This window comes from Pogoniulus pusillus, chromosome 30 (genome assembly GCF_015220805.1).
Source record: "Pogoniulus pusillus isolate bPogPus1 chromosome 30, bPogPus1.pri, whole genome shotgun sequence".
In the NCBI taxonomy this organism is placed as follows: Eukaryota; Metazoa; Chordata; class Aves; order Piciformes; family Lybiidae; genus Pogoniulus; species Pogoniulus pusillus.
In genome coordinates this window covers 14,701,674-14,723,405 of record NC_087293.1, presented here as the reverse complement: position 1 = coordinate 14,723,405, position 21,732 = coordinate 14,701,674, and the positions used below count along the sequence as shown (strand labels likewise).

General features: G+C 52.3%; 1 protein-coding gene across 5 annotated transcripts in view; it reads left to right on the top strand.

Annotated features, from left to right (window-relative positions):
- The window catches only part of TBX5 (T-box transcription factor 5), a 165,717-nt gene extending 147,097 nt beyond the window's left edge, over positions 1 to 18,620 (top strand). For all 5 annotated transcript variants that reach the window (XM_064168470.1, XM_064168471.1, XM_064168469.1 and 2 more), the window contains 2 exons: positions 3,358 to 3,584; positions 17,709 to 18,620. In XM_064168470.1, the coding sequence (XP_064024540.1) occupies positions 3,358 to 3,584; positions 17,709 to 18,292 (811 nt within the window). In that variant the 3' untranslated portion in view covers positions 18,293 to 18,620. The remainder of the gene's footprint in view (positions 1 to 3,357; positions 3,585 to 17,708) is intronic.
- Positions 18,621 to 21,732: the final 3,112 nt, after the last annotated feature.

Sequence of the window (21,732 nt, the reverse complement as noted above, 5' to 3'; positions counted from 1 at the left end):
CTTCTTGTGGCCTTCCAGGATCTGAAGTGGGCTACAAAAAAGCTGGGGAGGGACTTTTGAGGCTCTCAGAGAGTGACAGGACTGGGGGGAATGGAGCAAAGCTGGAGGTGAGGAGAGTCAGCCTGGAGGTGAGGAGGAAGTTGTTGAGCAGGAGAGTGGTGAGAGGCTGGAATGGGTTGCCCAGGGAGGTGGTTGGGAGCCCATCCCTGGAGGTGTTTAAGGCCAGGCTGGCTGAGGCTGTGTGCAGCCTGCTCTAGGGTAGGGTGTCCCTGGGCATGGCAGGGGGGTTGGAACTGGCTGCTCCTTGTGGTCCCTTCCAACCCTGACTGATTCTATGATTCCAGCTCGGGAAGCAGCTGAAATGCTTTACAAAGTACCAAAGGTAGCTCTAATAAAGAGCTCAGCCCTAAAAATAAAGGGAAGAAAGAGAAGCAGAGCTACAGCACCAACTGCTTTTGTGTGCAGAAGAAAAATGGCAATGGCAAAGTGAAAGGCAGGGAATATTTTAGGTATTGAGTTAGAAAATACTTTCCCTTCCTCTCCCTCCTCCACTGGTTGATTTTTTGGCACAAATAGCACCCAGCATGTTTTGACTGAAATGGAAATATTTCAGTCTGGAGAGAAGTCACTGAGATACCTCCTGGGAACTGCTGTTTGGAAACTCAGTGTCTCCAACCTGTTCTCTCTTCAGAGCGACTCTTTGCTCATGTCCTGTCTCCTTCAGAACACCACTCACAGGATTTCAGGGTGTGAGGGGGTTGGAAGGGACCTTTGGAGATGTTCCAGTTCACACCCCCCCACCCCTGCCAGAGCAGGACCATAGAATGTAGCACAGATTGCAAAGGACACATCCAGACAGGACTTGAAAGTCTCCGGAGAAGGAGACTGCACAACCCCTCCAGGGAGCCTGTGCTCTGCCAACCTTACAGTAAAGTTCTTCCTCAGCCTGGAAAAGAGGAGGCTCAGGGCAGAGCTCATTGCTGTCTACAGCTCCCTGCAGGGAGGCTGTAGCCAGGTAGGGTTGGTCTCTTCTCCCAGGCACGCAGGGACAGAACAAGAGGACACAGCCTCAAGCTGTGCCAGGGCAGGTTCAGGCTGGATGTTAGGCAGAAGTTCTCCCCAGCAAGAGTGATTGGCATTGGAATGGGCTGCCCAGGGAGGTGGTGGAGTTCCCATCCCTGGAGGTGTCTAAGAGGAGGCTGCATCAGGCACTTAGTGCTATGGTTTAGTTAATTAGAAGGTGTTAGGTGCTAGGTTGGACTCAATGACCTCAGAGGTCTTTTCCAACCTGGTTAATTCTGTGATGAGATCTGAAGGCTGTAGGTCTTGAGCTTCCTGAGAAGCCTCCAGGAAGAAACTGCTGGGGTAGAAATGCTACTGGTGGATGTCCACAGGTAAAATAAATCCTTTAAAGCCCACCTCATAGCTTGCCTTCCATTGTAGTCTTGAGTAGCTGAGGGATAAATCTCAGCTTCCTCCCAGTCCAGCTCTCTTTTGTTCCTTGTGCACAGCCTGGACTCCAATCCTGGGAAAAAGCTGCCTGGTCAGGGAGCCCAAATGGGTGGAAAACCATATCCCTGCTGGCCTTGTGAGGAGGAGCTGCTGGGGTTCCAGGGGAACAAACCCCACCTTTGGAACAGGCTCTCCTTGGCAAGCCACCAGTACCTGAGGTTTGGAAAGCTTTGGTGGCACAATGTGAGAGGCATTTGTTTGGGTTTGAGCTCCTGGTGGGTGAGTTTGCCTTCCATTGCAGCTTGGTTGCTGATGTTTCTGGCAGCCACCACAGCAGTGGTTTGGATGAAAGCTCCCTGCTGGGAGTAGGTTTTATGTAATTGGTATTGTTGAACGTTGTAAATAAGTTCTAGGTCCTCTCTAAGGGCTGTAACTGGAGATTCAGGGCACCTCCTCCACATCTAAGTGGCCAGGTGTGGCTGTTGGTGGGATTTAAGGATCTCTCCTAGCTCCAGCATAATGATTTGAGGCAGATGAGTAGGGTACCTCAAAGCCAACTTGGTCCAATGGTTATAGCCTCAAATAGGAAAGCTCCTCTTGGAATCTGGGCTCTGCTTTTTGGCTGTTCTGAGCCTGGTGGCACATTGTGAGGTGCTGTTGTGCTAACTGAGCAAGCCTTTGGGTTCAGGGAGCACTCAGCTGTCTTGGTGGAGGCTTGTACCTCACCTGATGCCTCTGAGATCCCTGCCCAGCTTCTGTTGTCCTCCCTGCAGCACAGGAATAATCTCACCCAGCCATGTTGCTGAGGTTCTTGGAGAAACAGCTTTAAAAAACACTGTAGGGCCTTGCAGGAGAGGGATTTTCAGCCAGGGCTGGCAAAGCATTCCTGCTCCAAACTAGATTTCAGAGCAAGGGAACAAACCTACAACTACCTGAAGGGAGGCTGTAGCCAGGTGGGGTTGGGCTCTGCTGCCAGGCAACCAGCAATAGAAGAAGGGGACACAGCCTCAAGCTGTGCCAGGGCAGGTTCAGGCTGGATGTCAGGAGGAAGTTCTTGCCGGAGAGAGTGGCATTGGAATGGGCTGCCCAGGGAGGTGGTGGAGTTGCTGTGCCTGGAGGTGTTGAAGCCAAGCCTGGCTGGGGCACTTAGTGCCATGGTCTGGTCGATTGGGTAGGGCTGGGTGCTAGATTGGACTGGCTGAGCTTGGAGGTCTCTTCCAACCTGCTTGATTCTATGATTCTATGAAACCAGACTTTCCATTTTGCTGTCCCTTCCAGCCTGGCTCTGGCCTCCATCAGCTCTTGGTGATTTGTTTCTTTCTTTTTTTCTGGGTGCTCCTAAGTGAAGCTTTGTTCTCTGGGCCAGAGATCCCCCATCCAGGACAAGCAGGTTGGCAGGCCCTGGAGAAAAAGAATGGGAACAACTACCACAAAGGGGAGGAAAAATAAACCCCAGACTTAAATATTTAATCCTTCTCCAAGTCAGCTTGGCAGAAAGGAGGTTTTTATTTACAGGCATGTGCACATCCACGTGTCCAGCATAAATAGTATATGGATGATATGGAAATAGCAGTCTTCAATTTGCCCTAACTGCAGATAACTCTGGTATGTGAGGGTGCAAAACAGCAGCTGAGGTGGCAGAGGCACAAATCTAAAGGGGAAGAGCTGGAGAGGAAAGTGAAGCGGAGCAGCGACAGATGAATCAAGCGTGACAGGGCTGCAGCCTCCTGGGAGGGATGTTTCTCTCTCCCTGAAAGCCTAAACAAACACCATGACACTAATGTGATGCCTTCATTTAGTAATCCACTGCTCTATTTATTAACGGATTGCCTTTTTCCCCCCCCTCCCTCCTCCCTCCCACTACCTCGTTTGTTTGATTGTTTGTTTTTGTTTCCTTGCTTCCAGTAAGGAGTACCCGGTTGTTCCCAGGAGCACGGTGAGGCAAAAAGTGTCCTCCAACCACAGCCCCTTCAGTGGGGAGTCCAGGGTCCTCTCTGCCTCCTCCAACATGGGCTCCCAGTACCAGTGTGAGAACGGAGTGTCCAGCACCTCCCAGGACCTGCTCCCGCCTGCCAACCCCTACCCCATCTCCCAGGAGCACAGCCAGATCTACCACTGCACCAAGAGAAAAGGTCAGACTTTGGCTGCTCCCTTCTTGCTCTTTCCCTTTCCTAACGTGACTGTCAGCCTTGCTTTTAGGGTAGCTCTCCTTGTCCCCACAAGCTGGCCAGCCCCCAACCTGCTTCTCGTTGGCACTTGAGGATGAGCAAGGGATGAGGGATGTGCGCTGGAGGAGGATGGGCTGGGAAGTTCCTCTCACCGGCCTTAGCCTCAAATCCCATCTCTACTGCTGGGCCGGCAGTGAGCGGTGCGGGGGGCCGGCAGTGAGCGGTGCGGGGGGCCGGCAGTGAGCGGTGCGGAAGGCCGGCAGTGAGCGGTGCAGAGGGCCGGCAGTGAGCGGTGCGGAGGGGCGGCAGTGAGCGGTGCGGAGGGGCGGCAGTGAGCGGTGCGGAGGGGCGGCAGTGAGCGGTGCGGAGGGGCGGCAGTGAGCGGTGCGGAGGGGCGGCAGTGAGCGGTGCGGAGGGGCGGCAGTGAGCGGTGCGGAGGGGCGGCAGTGAGCGGTGCGGGAGGGCGGCAGTGAGCGGTGCGGAGGGGCGGCAGTGAGCGGTGCGGAGGGGCGGCAGTGAGCGGTGCGGAGGGGCGGCAGTGAGCGGTGCGGAGGGGCGGCAGTGAGCGGTGCGGAGGGGCGGCAGTGAGCGGTGCGGAGGGCCGGCAGTGAGCGGTGCGGGAGGGCGGCAGTGAGCGGTGCGGAGGGGCGGCAGTGAGCGGTGCGGGAGGGCGGCAGTGAGCGGTGCGGGAGGGCGGCAGTGAGCGGTGCGGAGGGGCGGCAGTGAGCGGTGCGGGGGGCCGGCAGTGAGCGGTGCGGGAGGGCGGCAGTGAGCGGTGCGGAGGGCCGGCAGTGAGCGGTGCGGGGGGCCGGCAGTGAGCGGTGCGGGGGGCCGGCAGTGAGCGGTGCGGGAGGGCGGCAGTGAGCGGTGCGGGAGGGCGGCAGTGAGCGGTGCGGGAGGGGCGGCAGTGAGCGGTGCGGGAGGGCGGCAGTGAGCGGTGCGGGAGGGCGGCAGTGAGCGGTGCGGGAGGGGCGGCAGTGAGCGGTGCGGAGGGCTGGCAGTGCCTTTCACCCACGTTGAATCCACATCCAGTAAGATAGCCGGTGCTGGAGATAAGGATGATTTCTCTGTCTCCATAGTCCCTGAGACAGGCTTAATCTCCAAAAGGAGACACCTTGGCAGCTTGGATTTTGCACAGTTTTCACCTCGGAGTCTTGCAGTAGGGAAAGAGTTGTCTGCAGAGAGTAACTCCACTGAAATGCTCCACTGAAGGGGACATGGGACTGAAAATCCTACTATCTGTGCCTGTTCCCCTCTGCTGTGCCTGACCTGCTTTGACAGAGCTGGGGGGATCAAACTGTGTGGGCTTCACACTGCCTGCTCCGCTTGTCCTGGCATGAAGAGCCCCATGGTAGCAGTGGGATGGGCAGGAGTGAGCAGTTTGTGGTCTCTCCTTCCCTCTCCCAAAGCAATGGGAAATCTTAGATGCATTTATGAGATTGAGGTAGCCTCAGACCAGCTTCATCCCAGACAATCAAGCAAACAGAGAATTTCCAGGGCTGAATGCATCACTATGAGGTGGGCAGGAGATGGTTACTGCCTACCCTTGTTCTCCTCTCTCAGGATTTAGTCTTCCTTGCATGGGAAAATCAAGCAGGAATCAGCAGGCACTGTGGCATTTGAATGCCCCCAGAATTTCTTCAGCCTGGTAGCCTCTCCTCACAGCAGATCCCTTCCTGTTTCCCTGCATGGTCCTATCAGTCAAGCCACATGCCATTATTTTTAGTAACGTAACCCCTGGAGCACTGGGATGCGCGGGGTAGGCGCACAGGCTAAGGTAAGGGATGCTGGGAAGCGCTGGCAGATGAGGCAGGAGAGCAGTGGAAATCTCCCTCCCACTCGTAGTGAATTCCCTGAATGTCCAAACAGCACAGTGTGTGTGCACCTGGGTGGGGGGAGAGGTTGTTCTGCTCTGCCCTGCCCTGCGCTGTTGCTCTGCTCTGCCCTGCCCTGCGCTGTTGCTCTGCTCTGCCCTGCCCTGCGCTGTTGCTCTGCTCTGCCCTGCCCTGCGCTGTTGCTCTGCTCTGCCCTGCCCTGCGCTGTTGCTCTGCTCTGCCCTGCCCTGCGCTGTTGCTCTGCTCTGCCCTGCCCTGCGCTGTTGCTCTGCTCTGCCCTGCCCTGCGCTGTTGCTCTGCTCTGCCCTGCCCTGCGCTGTTGCTCTGCTCTGCCCTGCCCTGCGCTGTTGCTCTGCTCTGCCCTGCCCTGCGCTGTTGCTCTGCTCTGCCCTGCCCTGCGCTGTTGCTCTGCTCTGCCCTGCCCTGCGCTGTTGCTCTGCTCTGCCCTGCCCTGCGCTGTTGCTCTGCTCTGCCCTGCCCTGCGCTGTTGCTCTGCTCTGCCCTGCCCTGCGCTGTTGCTCTGCTCTGCCCTGCCCTGCCCTGCCCTGCCCTGCTCTGTTGCTCTGCTCAGATCCCCCCTGCAGAGCTGGGGCCAGCTCTGGAATCCCCAGCACAGCACAGAGACCTTAGAGTGGGACCAGAGTTGGCCACAGGCAGTGATGGGAGGACTGGAAGGTCTCAGCTGTGAGGACAGGCTGAAAGAGTTGAGGTTGCTCATCCCAGAGAAGAGAAAGCTCCAGGGAGATATTTTGATGGCCTTCCAGTGCTTAAAGGGCATAAGAAAGCTGAGGAGAGATCTTTGAACAGGACCTGCTGTGACAGGATAAGGGCTGATGGTTTAAACTGAACAGAGGGAGAGTTAGAGTAGCAAGAAGGAAGGAATGTTTGGCTCTGAGACCTTGGCCCGGGTTGCCCAGGAAGCTGGTGGAAGCTCCATCACTGGGACCATTCCAGGTCAGGCCAAAGCTCTGAGCAACCTGCTCTGGCTGGAGATGTCACTGCTGACTGCAAGGAGGTTGAATTAGATGAGCTTTAGAGGTCCCTTGCAAGCCAAACCAGTCTGGGATTCTGTGATAGGCAACCCAAGGGCTGAGAAATCCAAATATTTCCTTGAGAGAGTGAGCTGAGCAGTGGAAAGAGAGACATCATTTTCTGGCCCTTTCAGATAAGCAGGCAGCCCTCATGCATGAGGTCTGTGACTGGAAAGCATAAATCATAGAATGAATTGGGTTAGAAAGGACCTGTAAAGGTCATCCAGTCCAGCCCTCCTGCAGTAAGCAGAGTGATCTCCACCTAGATCAGGTGGTGAAGAGCATGGAGATACTGAGCTAGATGCAGTACATGCAAGATAGAGTCATAGAATGGTTTAGGTTGGAAGGGACCTCAAGGATCATCCAGTGCTAGCTCCCTGTCATGGGCAGGGACACTTCCCACTAGAACAGGTTGCTCAAGGACTCATCCAACCTGGCCTTGAACACCTCCAGGGAGGTTGTGGAGCACAGAAGCTCTACATAGATCACATTCTGTGCTTCTGTGCTCCACAACCTCCCTGAGCAACCTGTGCCAGTGTCTCACCACCCTCACTGCAAACAAATTCTTCCTCACATCCACTTTCAATCTCCCCTCTGCCAGTCTAAACCCATTCCTCCTCCTCCTGTCATTACAAGACCTTGTCAGTAGTCCCTCCCCAGCCTTCCTGTAGCCCCCTTCAGATCCTGGAAGGCCACTCCAAGGTCTCCTCCAAGCCTTCTCTTCTCCAGGCTGCACAGCCCCAACTCTTGTAGCCTGTCCTCATAGCAGAGCTGCTGCAGCCCTCTGAGCATCTTGGTGGCCTCCTCTGGACTGGCTCCAACAGTTCCATGTCCTGCTTGTGCTGGGGGCTCCAGAACTGCACACAGGACTGCAGGTGGGGTCTGACAAGAGCAGAGTTGAGGGGGAGTAAGGAGTTGCAGTGGCCTCCCAGAGTGTCCCCTAAGGCCAGAAGGGACTGGCATGAGCTGCCCAGGGAGGTGGTGGAGTCACCCAGCCTGGATGTGTTTAAGGGTGGTTTGGATGTGGTGCTTGGGGATCTGGTTTAAGGTGAATCTTGCAGGGTTCTAGGCTGGGCTTGGTTGATCCTGAGAGGCTTTGCCAACTTGGGTGTTGCTGTGAAAAGAAGCTGCCCCCAGTGGCACCAAACCCCTCTGGCCAATCTGTTGCTGGCTGCTCGCCCTGGCAGGGCAATTCATCATTGCCCTCCCCATTGTGAGGTGATAAGGAATCGACAGAGGCTTCCTTCCAGTTTTGGGATTCCCATTAAGTGGTGTCTCCATGGGTGGTTTCCCTCAATCCCCCAATTATCTCACTTCCTCTTATTGTCACACACCAGACCACTATCTGCCCTGTAATAAGCTCCCCCCCCACCCCCTTCCCTTGGCCCCTTTTGGCCTGCTGTGGCCCTTGCCCAAAGTGCAGGGGACAAGCAAAGGGTGTCCTTGTCTGGTAGGGTTGATGGCCTCTCATTATCTCTAGGATGGCCTGAGTGGCACAAGCAGTTAAGGGCCTTTTATCAAAGCCGCCAAACGCTTTAATCAAAGAGAAGCAGTGTCCTGCCTGATACCATTGGCTTCTTCCTTGAAGCTGGAGGTCTCAGGAGCTTGAGCCTCTCCTTTCCTCCCCTCTGCCTTTTCCCCCCTCCCCAACCCCATGCATCTAAGTAAATCAAAACCAGCCACTGGGGCTTAAAGAGCAGAAACACAAAGTTAATAGGAAACAGAGAGCCAACACGAGCTGCCAAAGCAGCTCTTTGCTAAGTGAAATTAATTAAAAGGAGGGGGGAAAAAAGAAAGGAAGAAAAAGGAGAAGTCACTTGAGATGAGCAATTCTGCTCAGATAAATCAGAACCTGGTCCAAGGTTTCATCTCAAGCTCTTCCTTCAAATGCTGATCTGTGTTGAACTTGGGAAATAGCATTAGCCAGGCTCCTAGAACCAAGCAGGTTGGAAGAGACCTCCAAGCTCATCCAGTCCAACCTAGCACCCAGCCCTGTCCAGTCAACTAAACCAGGGCACTAAGTGCCTCATCCAGTCCTTTTTCATGTTTCTTCCTCACCTTTCCTTTGGATAGAATCACAAAATGGTTTGGGATGAAAGGGGCCTTAAATATCATCTAGTTCCCAACTCCCCTTCCATGGACAGGGACAATCTTTCACCAGCCCAGATTGCTCAAGGCCTCATCCAACCTGGCCTTGAACACCTTCAGGGAGGAAGCATCCACAGCCTCCTTGGGCAACCTGTGCCAGTGTCTCACCACCCTCACTGCAAAGAATTTCTTCCTGCTCTCCAGTCTCAATCTGCCCTCCTCAAGATTCAGTCCATTGTTGCTTGACATCCACAGCCTCCTTGGGCAACCTGTGCTAGTGTCTCACCACCCTCACTGCAAAGAATTTCTTCCTACTCTCCAGTCTCAATCTGCCCTCCTCAGGATTCAATCCATTGCTGCTTGACATCCACAGCCTCCTTGAGCAACCTGTGCTAGTGTCTCACCACCCTCACTGCAAAGAATTTCTTCCTACTCTCCAGTCTCAATCTGCCCTCCTCAGGATTCAATCCATTGCTGCTTGACATCCACAGCCTCCTTGAGCAACCTGTGCTAGTGTCTCACCACCCTCACTGCAAAGAAAATTCTTCCTCCTCTCCAGTCTCAAATCTTCCCTCCTCCAGCTGCAATCCACTGCTCATTGTCCTGTCACTACAAGCCCTTACAACAAGTCCCTCCCAACTTTCTTATAGCCCCCTTCAGGTACCAGCAGGCTGTTCTAGGGTCTCCCTGGAGCCTTCTCTTCTCCAGGCTGAACAGCCCCAACTCTCTCAGCCTCTAAGTGTGATATAAAACTTTCTCTCTGAGCTCTCCTGCTTGTCTGCTATCAGGTCTCACCACTATGCAAACATGGGAGCGAGAACATGGTGAGTCCTAGCACCCCTCTGTCCATTCTCTGGACTGGGAGCTGTACTGATTTTGTTGGATCAACTCCCCCAAACACTCCACTTCAGCTGGTTGAGGATTTATCTCAAGGGGATGATTTCCTTTTCTCCAGGAAAAAGGAGTGGCTGTGGATAAGTGCTTGCAGGGACAGAGGGCAATTGAGCTGGGTTTGAGACCAGCTGGGGTCTGTATCTTCTGTTTTCCAAGATAGCCTCTCAGATATGGCTCCTTCCAGCTCTGACATCTCATGGTGTTTCTTTCTAATCAAAAGGTCAAGTCTTGGTTTAGGCTCAGTGAAGAATAGGTCTGTATTTGAGCAACTCAAAGGCCCCTTATTCAACTTCTTCTTCCTCAGTGACCTAAGGCAAAGATTTAGCCCTGTGGTTGGCAGTGTTGTTCTTAGCTGTCAAGGCAAGATGGATTCACCCTGGAGATCTGATATGGAGTTACATTAGGGGAGAGCAGCAGGACTCTGAGGGGGTGTTATCTCTGAAGGCTCCTCTCTTTCAGGGAGGTGATGCTCTCCTGGGTTAGGAAAGGGGGAAGGACACATCCCAGAGCTCCCAAACTGGCAATTCCTGGTGTCCAAGTAGAATCACAGAATTAATCAGGTTGGAAAAGACTTTGAGATCATTGAGGCCAACCTGTCACCCAACACCATCTAATCAACTAAACCATGGCACTGAGTGCCACATCCAGTCTCTTTTCAAACACTTCCAGGGATGAAGTGTGGGGTGACAGCGTTGGGAATGACCCCAGTGTGGTGCAATGGGGCTGCTGCTCCAGACACCTTCTGAATGTGATGAGTGCTGGTTAATGGCAGTCCTCAAGGTGAGACATCCCACATTGTATGCCAGCTCTGCCCGGGGATTGCTTATGGCTCTTCCCAGAGCCACTGGCCTTGAGAGGATGGCTTAACTCCAATCCTGTGTCTTAGCAAGGGGTAGCCTCAGGTCTTGATGTGGATTTTTAGGCTGCAACAAAGACCAGCTAAAGCTTTTTGCCTTTCCTCTAGTTCTCCACCTCTCCTTCTCTTGTTGTGCTTAGAGGAGCCTAACAAGATGTTCCAGCAGGCAGCTTGCTTTCAGTCTTTCATTTCAGCCCCACATCCCAGTTAGAGCAGTGGGACTTGTTTTCTCTTGTGTTATCCTCTCCTTCATGCTTCCTGTGAACTCCAAAGCCATCCTGCTAAACTTCTGCTCCCTCCCAGCCTTTCACAATCTCACTTGGCAGTCCTCTGGGATGCTCGTGATGCTGATCAAGAGGCAACTGGAACAGCCTCTCCCTGGGGAGGCTATAAAAGTTGTCATGTTGGCAGTCTGAAGGAGAAGAGAGATGTGGCAGAATCCACTGGCTGCAACCAGCAGGGACCATGCCCTTTAGCCATCTAGTTTGGATGTGACTCTGTGGAGAAGCATCTATCTTTCATCTCCTTCCTGCTCTGGTGAGGTTGGTGGAGATGGAGCAAGTCCTTTCTCCCCTCTCCTCAAGAAGAGGGTGGACAGACCTCTTTGTTGGCTGAACTGATGTCTCCCTCACCCCACCCAGCTTTTCTTTCACTCAGAGAACCTGGAGGACAAGAGTCAGGTATAAGATGTCTTCTTGAAGGACATGCTGCTGATGTTAGAAGGTGCAATGAGTTGGCCAAGACTTGAGCTATGCTACAGCTAGAGGTGTTTGCAGCTTGGGCAGATGCAGTGGAGCCCAGATCAAGGTTACTGATGGGGCACTGAGAGTGAAGAAGACCCTGCCTGCACGGTGAGGAGATCTTTGGGGGGGGAGCTGCTGCAATCTCAGCTGCTTGTGGCACTGCAGTTTCAGCAGCTTCATCTGAGCATCCTTCTCTCCCATCAGGAGATGCCTCTGCAGGCAGTGCTGGCAACTTGCTGCCTCTGGGAAAGGTTCCAGCTTTTGGTGTTGGATTGTCTGTGTCCCACAAGCCTTTCTGTCATGTTCCCCTGCAGTGCAGCCATACTGCAAACCCTCTGACTGCTGCAGTATCTAACATGGCTTGGGTTTCATCTCCTGGGATGTCCTTCTCATTTCTCTTTTGAGGATGTTTGTTTTGATGGAGTTTGCCTTTTCTTTCCTCCCCTTTCTTTCTCTTCTCTGACAACTCTTATCCGCCTTGCATGCTGGTGTTGACTATTCAGGCTCATGCTAGAAACCATCCTGGATGAACCACCAGCCTTAGTGATAATCACCCATTGTGTCTCCTTCACAAAGTTAGGATGAACCTACTGGAGTGCCCTGGGAATGTGGGTGAGCTGCATAAACCTAAACCACTTGGGCCCCATTCTTCATCGTCCCCTTCCTCTGGAGGGGAAGGAATTGCCACGGATCAGAAGGGAGCTCTCCTGATTTACACCAAGGGAAGAGGTGGGCCCAGAGATTGCACATGTTTGCCTTTCGTTCTGGAGTGGCCCTTAATCTTGGAATTGGGAAAATTCCATTTAAAAAGCCATTTGTGTGGTATTTACAACCCAGCTGGAAGTAGTAAATACCGGAAACCTTGGAACCGCTTCTGCTCGCGCTCAGGCTCCTTCGCCAGATAGATCATCGCATTCCTTGTGAAGGAGCCAGTTTCCACCCCTGTTCTGCAGGCTCAGTTTTCCTTGGATCCACTTTGGAGCAGCTTTTCCCAAGCATTGGCAGCTTCCCTTGCTTGGCAGAACCTTCTGCTTTTTGAGGTTTGAGCAGTAAAGCCTTTGGCTGCCAAGAACGGCAACAGAAGTGGAGGTCGATCAGCATCTCCCAGAGGTGCCCAGCATTTCTCAGAGGTACCCACCACCTCCCAGAGGTGCCCAGCATCTTCCAGAGGTGCCCACCACCTCCCAGAGCTGAGTGACAACAGCTAAAGAACAGTGCAGTGCTACCAGGGAACTGGCATCAAGGATCAAACCAGGCAGTTATCTCCTACGCTCTGCTTATGCTGATGCTCAGGAGGTGAGAGGGTCTTCAAGGAGAGGCTGCCCAGGCTCTAGAGCAGGTGGAGATGTCTTTGAACTCAGCCTTCATCATTGTGTGGGAGCTATGACATCACTCTTAGTCTCTTTTCACAGCCAATGATCTGATTTCTCTTGCCAAAATATTCCAATTAGCCTCGAACCACCACAGCAACTTTTGCCATTCTCTTACTTGAAGATGTCCCCTTCCCACCCTCAGCTTTGCTCCACAGACCACAAGATGGGCTTCAGTGCTCCATGCTGGCTTGGATCTCCTCTGTGAGGAGTGGTGGGATCAGACTAGAGAGTTAGGGTTGGCATAAGCTCATCCCATGGCACTGTCCCAGCTGATGATGAGGATGGATTGTTCTTTTTCCTCTGCACCATTTTGACCCTGTCCAGGTCATAGAATCATAGAATCAGTCAGGGCTGGAAAGGACCACAAGGAGCAGCCAGTTCCAACTCCCCTGCCATGCCCAGGGACACCCTACCCTAGAGCAGGCTGCACACAGCCTCAGCCAGCCTGGCCTCAAACACCTCCAGCCATGGGGCCTCAACCACCTCCCTGGGCAACCCATTCCAGCCTCTCACCACTCTCCTGCTCAACAACTTCCTCCTCACCTCCAGCCTCACTCTCCCCACCTCCACTTTTGCTCCATTCCCCCCACTCCTGCCACTCCCTCACAGCCTCAAAAGTCCCTCCCCAGCCTTTTTTGTAGGCCCCTTCAGATCATGGGGGGCCACAAGAAGGTCACCTGGGAGCCTCCTCTGCTCCAGCCTGCACAGTCTCAACTCTTTCAGTCTGTGCTCACAGCAGAGCTGCTGCAGCCTCTGAGCATCCTCCTGGCCCTGCTCTGGACACTCTGCAGCACCTCCACATCCTTCTTGTCCCAGGGGCTCCAGAGCTGGATGCACTGCTCCAGGTGGGGTCTTAGCAGAGTGGAGTAGAAGGGGAGAATCTCCTCCCTGGCCCTGCTGGCCACACTTCTGCTGCTGCAGCCCAGGCTCTGCTTGGCTTTCTGGGCTCCAAGTGCACACTGCTGGCTCCTGTTGAGCTTCTCCTCCAGCAGCACCCCCAAGTCCCTCTCCTCAGGGCTGCTCTCCAGCCACTCACTGCCCAGTCCTTCTGTAGATCCTGCCTGTCTTCAAGCAGATCAGCACTCCCTACTGGGAGGTGTCCCTGCCTATGGCAGGGGGTTGGAACTGGCTGAGCTTTGAGGTCTCTTCCAACCTGAACCATTCTATGACTCTATCTTAATATCTGGGGCAGTGATGCCATTTCACATCAGTGAGCCTGGCTCTAGAGAAGCCACAAGAGCTTACAGAAGAAGAGAGGGATCACCTGTAGGTGCAATCCTGGTTGCATTTTGTCTCTCTCTCCACCTGCCCTGAGTTCTGGAAGCAGATCTTTAGCCCCACGGCTCTATGAGGGGTTGTGGCAAGCGGCGCAATAGCTCCTTGGGGGGAAAAAACCCACACCCAGCAACCTCAGGCTGTAAGTCAGGCCTCAGAAAAACCCAAACAAACCCAACCCACCAAACCCACCCCCAGAATGTGCCTTTTTTGTATTTAAAACCCAATCAAACCCAAAATGAAACTCACCAGGCAAAGCCCAAGCCAACGATTCCCAAGGCCAGTGGAGCGCCTGCGGTGTGCTGCTGAAAACTTGATTAGCAGAACAATGCTTTGTTTTACAGGACATTGTTTTCTCCACCCCAGTCTTCTTATTACTCAGTGGTGGTTTGGAGATCCAAGGCTGACTATAAAAGCTGGAGCCCAGACTGCTCTTCCAGATGTTCCTCCTGTGATAGAACAGTGGTCGGAAAGAGAGCTTTAGGTCTGCGCATCCTGCTCTTGGGCTGGGTCCTTTGCACTGCTCCTGTGGCCAGGTGGCCACCAAACCAACAGCATCCTGGCTTGGGGGCAGAAACAGTGTGGCCAGCAGGGCTAAGAGGGGTAGTTATTGGCCCAGTGTACTGGGAAGTGAGGAGGACACAGCTCAAATAAAGGCTTCGGTTATATAATCATAGAATGGTTTAGGTTGGAAGGGACCTCAAAGCTCAGCCAGTTCCAACCCCCCCCTGCCATAGGTAGGGACACTTTCCACTAGAACAGGTTGTCAAGGCCTCATCCAAGCTGGTCCTGAACACCTCCAGGGAGGTTGTGGAGCACAGAATCACCCAATGTGATCTTTGATCACATTGGGTGATTCTGTGCTCCACAACCCCCCTGGGAAACCTATGCCAGTGTCTCACCACCCTCAACCTGTGCCAGTCTCTCACCACCCTCACTGCAAAGAACCCTTTCCTAGCACCCTGTTTCAATCTTCCCTCTGCCACTTCAAACCCATTCCTCCTTATCCCATCCTTACAAGTCCTTGTCAACAGTTCCTCCTCAGCCTTCCTGTAGCCCCCTTCAGATCCTGGAAGGCCACTCTAAGGTTTCCTCCAAGCCTTCTCTTCTCCAGGCATCAGACCCCCAGATCTTGTAGCCTGTCCTCATAGCAGAGCTGCTGCAGCCCTCTGAGCTTCCTCTTGGCCCTCCTCTACTCACTCCAACAGTTTGATGTTCTTCTTATGGGCCCCTGACTCCAGGACAGACATTGAGGTGCTGGAGTGTGTCCGGAGAAAAGCAATGGAGTTGGTGAAGGTTCTGGAGGAAGGGCTGGTGAGAAGTAGCTAAGGAAACTGAGGTTGTTTAGCCTGGAGAAAAGAAGGCTGAGAGGAGACCTTCTTGCTCCAAAAAGAGGTTGGGGCTAGGTGGGGGTTGGTCTCATCTCAGGTGACAGAAGGAGAGGAAATGGCCTGAAATTGTGCCAGGGGAAGGTTAGGTTGGAGATTAGAGAAGATTTCTTTGCTGCAAGAGTGGTCAGGGACTGGAATAGGCTGTCCAGAGAGGTGGTGGAGTCCCCATCGCTGGAGGTGTTCAAGGAGTGTGTCCAGATGGTGCTTGGGGACATGGTTTGATGGTGATGCTGGGTTGATGGTTGGACTGGCTGACCTCTGAGGTCTTTCCCAACCAAATCAATTCTCTGCTTCTAGGACTCTGTGACCTGGCAGAGAGCTGAGGGGCAGTGATAGGACCTATTTTAGAAGCAGCTTCTGAAAATGGGCCTGTGGCTGTCTCTAGCCAGAGGGACCTGCACTCCCCACCTGCCCCTCCTGAATGGGACATGGGGCTGCTCATGTTAGAGCAGCCCAGCAGCATGACTCATGATATGGCAAGTGGGGGGACAGAGGTTTTTAGTCCTCTCTTCTTTTTTCAGTAGAACTGTTTCTTCTCCTACATCCTCCCCCACTCCAGTCCCCTCTTTCTTTGTGTTTTGAGGGTGGAAAATAATTGCAGCTCAAGAAAACGTGGAGAGGGTCATTTTTTTTGGTGCTGTGCTGCCAAATTTCAGCCCTGCTGGAAGGGTGCAGCCAAAAGGACTTTAAGTATAGTGAGGTGAGAGTGGTTGGCATTGGAATGGGCTGCCCAGGGAGGTGGTGGAGTCACTGTGCCTGGGGGTGTTGAAGCCAAGCCTGGCTGGGGCACTTAGTGCCATGGTCTGGTTGATTGGCCAGGGCTGGGTGCTAGGTTGGGCTGGATGAGCTTGGAGCTCTCTTCCAACCTGCTTGATTCTATGATTCTGTGGTTCTAGCACCAGAAATCTTGTGCTTGAAGCAGCAGCAGCAAAGTTAATCCGGGTCAGGAGCAGCTCCTCTTGCCTTGTCTCTCTGTCCTTAAAATCTCTTGGTGAAGTGCTTGTCCCTGGGCACTTTGCCATCCGTTCCAGCAGGGCTGGGTTTCATTTGATGACCCTGTGGGTGAATAAATAAGTCCATGTTCATGGCTTCATTTTGCTTCGCCTCAGAGACTTCACCTAAATTGTTTATCTCCTTCCCTCCCTTGGCCCCCGGGGGGATGCTGCAGGAAAACAAAGGGCTCTGCAAGCTGTGCCTGGCTGTTTCTAGCTGTGAAATTTACTTTTCTTTTCTGTCACCCTTGGCTCCAGCACACAGCACACCACAGCCTGGCGTGGATTTATGTCCCCTGCTCCCTTGGCACAGCTAAAGGCTGCGGCTGTGAAGCTCCAAATCCGATTGCCTCAGCTGTGCCAAGGCTCACTGGGGAGGTGTGTGTGTGGGTTTTGTTGTGGTCTCCACTTTTGTCTCACTTAGCAGACAAATCACAGAATCTTTTGGTTGGAAGAGACCTTTCAGATCGACAAGACCAGTTGCTAACCCAGCACTGCCACACCACTAAACCATGTCCCTCAGCACCTCATGTCCATGGTTGTGAAGCCCTTCCAGGGGTGAGGACTCCACCACTGCCCTGGGCAGCCTGTTCTAGGGCTTCTTCTTTGGGGAAGAAGCTTTTCCTCGTGTCCAATCTTATCCCATCTCATTGTAGAGGCTTTTAGCTAGCAGCATCAGCTCTGAGCCTCTCAGCTGGGAGTGGAACTTTCTCTTGGTTCCACAGCCAGAACTTCCCCCTCTTGTTGAAGTGCCAGCAGAAAGGAAGCATGGAGCTTGGCAATGTGGGGGTGCACATGGGGTGTCACTAAGCGAGCCAAGCATCAGGATCTCTCCAGTATTTTCCAGTCTTGTGTTTTTGTCTTGGTGTTTTCTTCCTCCCAGAGCTCTAAGCTCCCCAGTGCAGCCAGCAGGGCCAAGTGTAAGGCTCAGTTTCAGAAGGATTGGTTCAGACTGATGCCAAGGAAAGGGTCTGGAATCATGCTGGTAGAACTGAGAGGAGTGTTTGGAACATTCAGCATTGGGCTCCTCAGTCTAAGAGGGATGGGGATCTGCTAGAGAGGGTCCAGTGGAGGGCTACAAGGATGATTAGAGGACTGGAGCACTGCCTGATGAGGAGAGGCTGAGGGACCTGCAGCTGCTTAGTCTGGAGAAGAGAAGACTGAGAGGTGATCTAATCAATGCCTAGAACTATCTGAGGGCTGGGGGTCAAGAACAGGCTCTTCTCACTTGCTGCCTGGGCTAGGACAATGAGTAATGGTGGAAGCTGCAGCATAGGAGGTTCCACCTCAACACAAGGGGAACTTTTTGAGTGTAAGGGTCCCAGAGCACTGGCACAGGCTGCCCAGAGAGGTTGCAGAGTCTCCTTCTGTGGAGCCTTTCAAGGTCCTGTCTGGATGTGTTCCTGTGTTCCCTAAGCTGGATTGTGTGGCCCTGCTCTGGCAGGGGGACTTGGACTCGATGCTCTGTTTGGATCCCTTCCAACCTCTGCCATCTGGGATCCTGTGACCAGCTCAGAGTGTGGCCTTTCTAAAACTAGGACCAAGGAGAGGGAGGTTCAGCCGAGGGCATAGTATTGCTGTTCACTACCAGCAGTTTTCTCTCCCAACAGATGAGGAATGTTCCACCACCGAGCATCCTTACAAGAAGCCCTACATGGAAACTTCTCCAGCAGAAGAAGATCCTTTCTACAGGTCCAGTTACTCCCAGCAGCAGGGACTCAACACCTCATACAGGACTGAATCAGCCCAGCGCCAAGCATGTATGTATGCCAGCTCTGCTCCCCCCACGGACCCAGTGCCCAGCCTAGAAGACATCAGCTGTAACACATGGCCAAGTGTGCCCTCCTACAGCAGTTGCACAGTGTCTGCCATGCAGCCAATGGACAGGTTACCCTACCAACACTTCTCTGCCCACTTCACCTCCGGGCCACTCATGCCCCGCCTGAGCAGCGTGGCCAACCACACCTCCCCCCAACTAGGAGACACCCACGGCATGTTTCAGCACCAAAGCTCCGTTTCTCACCAACCCATCGTCCGGCAGTGTGGACCTCAAACCGGCATCCAGTCCCCTCCCAGCAGCTTACAGCCAGCAGAATTCCTCTATTCCCACGGCGTGCCTCGAACCCTTTCACCCCACCAGTACCACTCGGTCCACGGCGTGGGCATGGTGCCAGAGTGGAGCGAGAACAGCTAACAAGGGCGGGCGGAGATGCGCAAGAGCCTTAGCCCTGGGGGAGGGAGGGGAGAGAGGGAGGGAGAGGGAACGAAATAATTAACGGGAAAAGGAACAACAACAGCAACAAACTCAACAAACCAACCTGGTGGAGAAGAAAACCGAGAGCGTTTCGCAAGGCTCCTGGACGTGAACGTTCACCGACAGCACTCGAGAGGGACGGGCACGGACTGAGCGCAGCCCAAAGAGCCATCAGCCTCGCTGTGACTTTTCCTCCTTCCCTCCTTTTTTTTTTTTGGTTGCTTTTAGTTTTGTTTGGGTTTTTTTTTTTTTTTCTCGTTCGTTTTTGTTTTGTGGTTTTTTTTTTTTTTTGGTGGTTGTTTGGTTTTCAGTTTTGTTTTCTTGGTCCCCCTTTGATTTCAAAACAAAGCCCAGCAGATCGGCACACTACTCCCCACCACCACTCCTCCTCCTCCTCCCCTTCCCCTCCCAGTTTGCGTTGCTGCCACTTCCAGCCCTGTGCCCTCCTCTCATTCCCTCCCTCCCCACCCTCCCCCATCCCTCCCTTCCCTTTGCTCTCCTTGCTCTTATTTTGTGTTCTCTGAAAGGGACACCAAATTCCTGCTGCCTTTCTGGACACAGAGTGCTTGAACGACAACAACAACAGACAACAAACGACAACGAGGATGTTACTTTTTTTTTCTGGTGTTGATGATGACAATGTTATATAATAAATGATAATATATATAGAGATATATTTCATTTCACTTCTCTCTCTCTCAAGAAAAAGAAAAAGGAAGGAGCTAAAGCCCAAAGAAATATAAGGGGGGGGAAAGAAGGAGATAAACTCCAAGAAATAGAAGAGAAAGGAAAAAAGGAAGGAGCTAAACCCCAAAGAAATATAAGAGAAAAAGAAAAAGGAAGGAGCTAAAACCTAAAGAAATATAAGAGGAAGAGAAAAAGGAAGGAGCTAAACCCTAAAGAAATATAAGAGAAAAAGAAAAAGGAAGGAGCTAAAACCTAAAGAAATATAAGAGGAAGAGAAAAAGGAAGGAGCTAAACTCTAAAGAAATATAAGAGGAAGAGAAAAAGGAAGGAGCTAAAGCCCAAAGAAATATAAAAGGAAGAGAAAAAGGAAGGAGCTAAAGCCCAAAGAAATATAAGAGGAAGAGAAAAAGGAAGGAGCTAAAGCCCAAAGAAATATAAGAGGAAGAGAAAAAGGAAGGAGCTAAAGCCCAAAGAAATATAAGAGGAAGAGAAAAAGGAAGGAGCTAAAGCCCAAAGAAATATAAGAGGAAGAGAAAAAGGAAGGAGCTAAAGCCCAAAGAAATATAAGAGGAAGAGAAAAAGGAAGGAGCTAAAGCCCAAAGAAATATAAGAGGAAGAGAAAAAGGAAGGAGCTAAAGCCCAAAGAAATATAAGAGGAAGAGAAAAAGGAAGGAGCTAAACTCTAAAGAAATATAGGGGGAAAAAAAAGAAGAAAGGAGCTAAACTCCAAAGAAATATAGGGGGAAAAAAAAGAAGAAAGGAGCTAAACTCCAAAGAAATATAAGGGAAAAAAAAAGAAGGAAGGAGCTAAACCCCAAAGAAATATAAGGGGAAAAAATAAAAGGAACTAAATTCCAAAGCAACATAAGGAAATAAAAAGAAAGGAGCTAAACCCCAAAGAAATATAAGGGGAAAAAAGAAGAAAGGAGCTAAACCCCAAAGAAATATAAGGGGAAAAAAGAAGAAAGGAGCTAAACCCCAAAGAAATATAAGGGGAAAAAAGAAGAAAGGAGCTAAACCCCAAAGAAATATAAGGGGAAAAAAGAAGAAAGGAGCTAAACCCCAAAGAAATATAAGGGGAAAGAATAAAAGGAGCTAAACTCCAAAGAAATATAAGGGGGGGAAATAAAAGGAGCTAAACTCCAAAGAAATATAAGGGGAAAGAATAAAAGGAGCTAAACTCCAAAGAAATATAAGAGGGGAAAATAAAAGGAGCTAAACTCCAAAGAAATATAAGGGGGAAAAATAAAAGGAGCTAAACTCCAAAGCAACATAAGGAAATAAAAAGAAAGAAAGGAGCTAAACCCCAAAGATATATAAGGAAAAAAAACAAGAACTAAACCCCAGAGCAATAGAAGGAAAAAAAATGGCCAATGGCCTGGCTCAGGAGCAGTGTGGGCAGCAGGAGCAGGGCAGTCCTTCTGCCTCTGTGCTCAGCACTGCTCAGGACACCCCTTGAGTGCTGTGTCCAGTTCTGGGCTCCTCCATTGCAGAGAGATGTTGAGGTGCTGGAAGGTGTCCAGAGAAGGGCAGCAAGGCTGGGGAGGGGCCTGGAGCACAGCCCTGTGAGAAGAGGCTGAGGGAGCTGGGGGTGTGCAGCCTGCAGCAGAGGAGGCTCAGGGCAGAGCTCATTGCTGTCTGCAGCTGCCTGCAGGGAGGCTGTAGCCAGGTGGGGTTGGGCTCTGCTGCCAGGCAGCCAGCAACAGAACAAGGGGAGACAGCCTCAAGCTGTGCCAGGGGAGGTCTAGGCTGGATGTGAGGAGGAAGTTGTTGTCAGAGAGAGTGTTTGGCATTGGAATGGGCTGCCCAGGGAGGTGGTGGAGTCCCCATCCCTGGAGGTGTCTAAGAGGAGGCTGCACCAGGCACTTAGTGCCACGATTTCATTGCTTAGAAGGGTTAGGTGGTAGGTTGGACTCAATGATCCTGGAGGTCCAACCTGCTTAGTTCTGTGATTCTGTGAAGTAGGCAGCTGTGGGCCATCCTCCTCCTCATGGGCAGGACACCTCCTTGCCTCAAACCTCTCCCTTTTGGTGAGGAGCCTTGGAGCAAGCCTGTTGCTCTGGCAGAGCAGAAAGGAGCTGTGAAAGGTCAGCAGGCAGAACCAGAACAGGCCTTTAGAGATGAACCCTAATAAATAAGCTCAGACTGTGCAGTTCCTTCAAACAGAGAAGGAGGGAAAGAAACCCAACCTCAGCTCAAAACATCTTTTAAAGAGCAAACCCCAATTCCCAGGCTGTGGTTTCAAGGCTGTTTTTCCAGCTGCCTTCCTAGGCTAAAATCCTCCCTGCAGTTACTGTGGCTCCTACCTAGGGAGGCTGCAGATGCCCTGAGCAGGCACAGAGAGCTCTTTGTCTGCCTCTATCAGCTCCCCTCCACATTTCAAGTCTCAGGTTAGGATGCTGAGTGGTTTGGGGGGGGATGGATGTGTGATTTTTCCTTGCTGTGGTACCCACTGGGACCAGCAGCTCCCTTGGTGAGGTTTATCTTAGGGATGAGGGTGGATGAGAGGGGCACAGCCACCCCTCTCCTGCTCAGAGCTGCTCTCCCAGGGCAGAGCCAACCTCTAAAACCACCTTTGTGCCTCCAGGGCTGAGGGAGTGGGGCAAAAAAATATCTCAGAGCCTCAGGAGTCTTGGCTCATAAATCCAACCCACAGCATCATAGATTTTATGGTGCTGCCAACTCTGGCAATT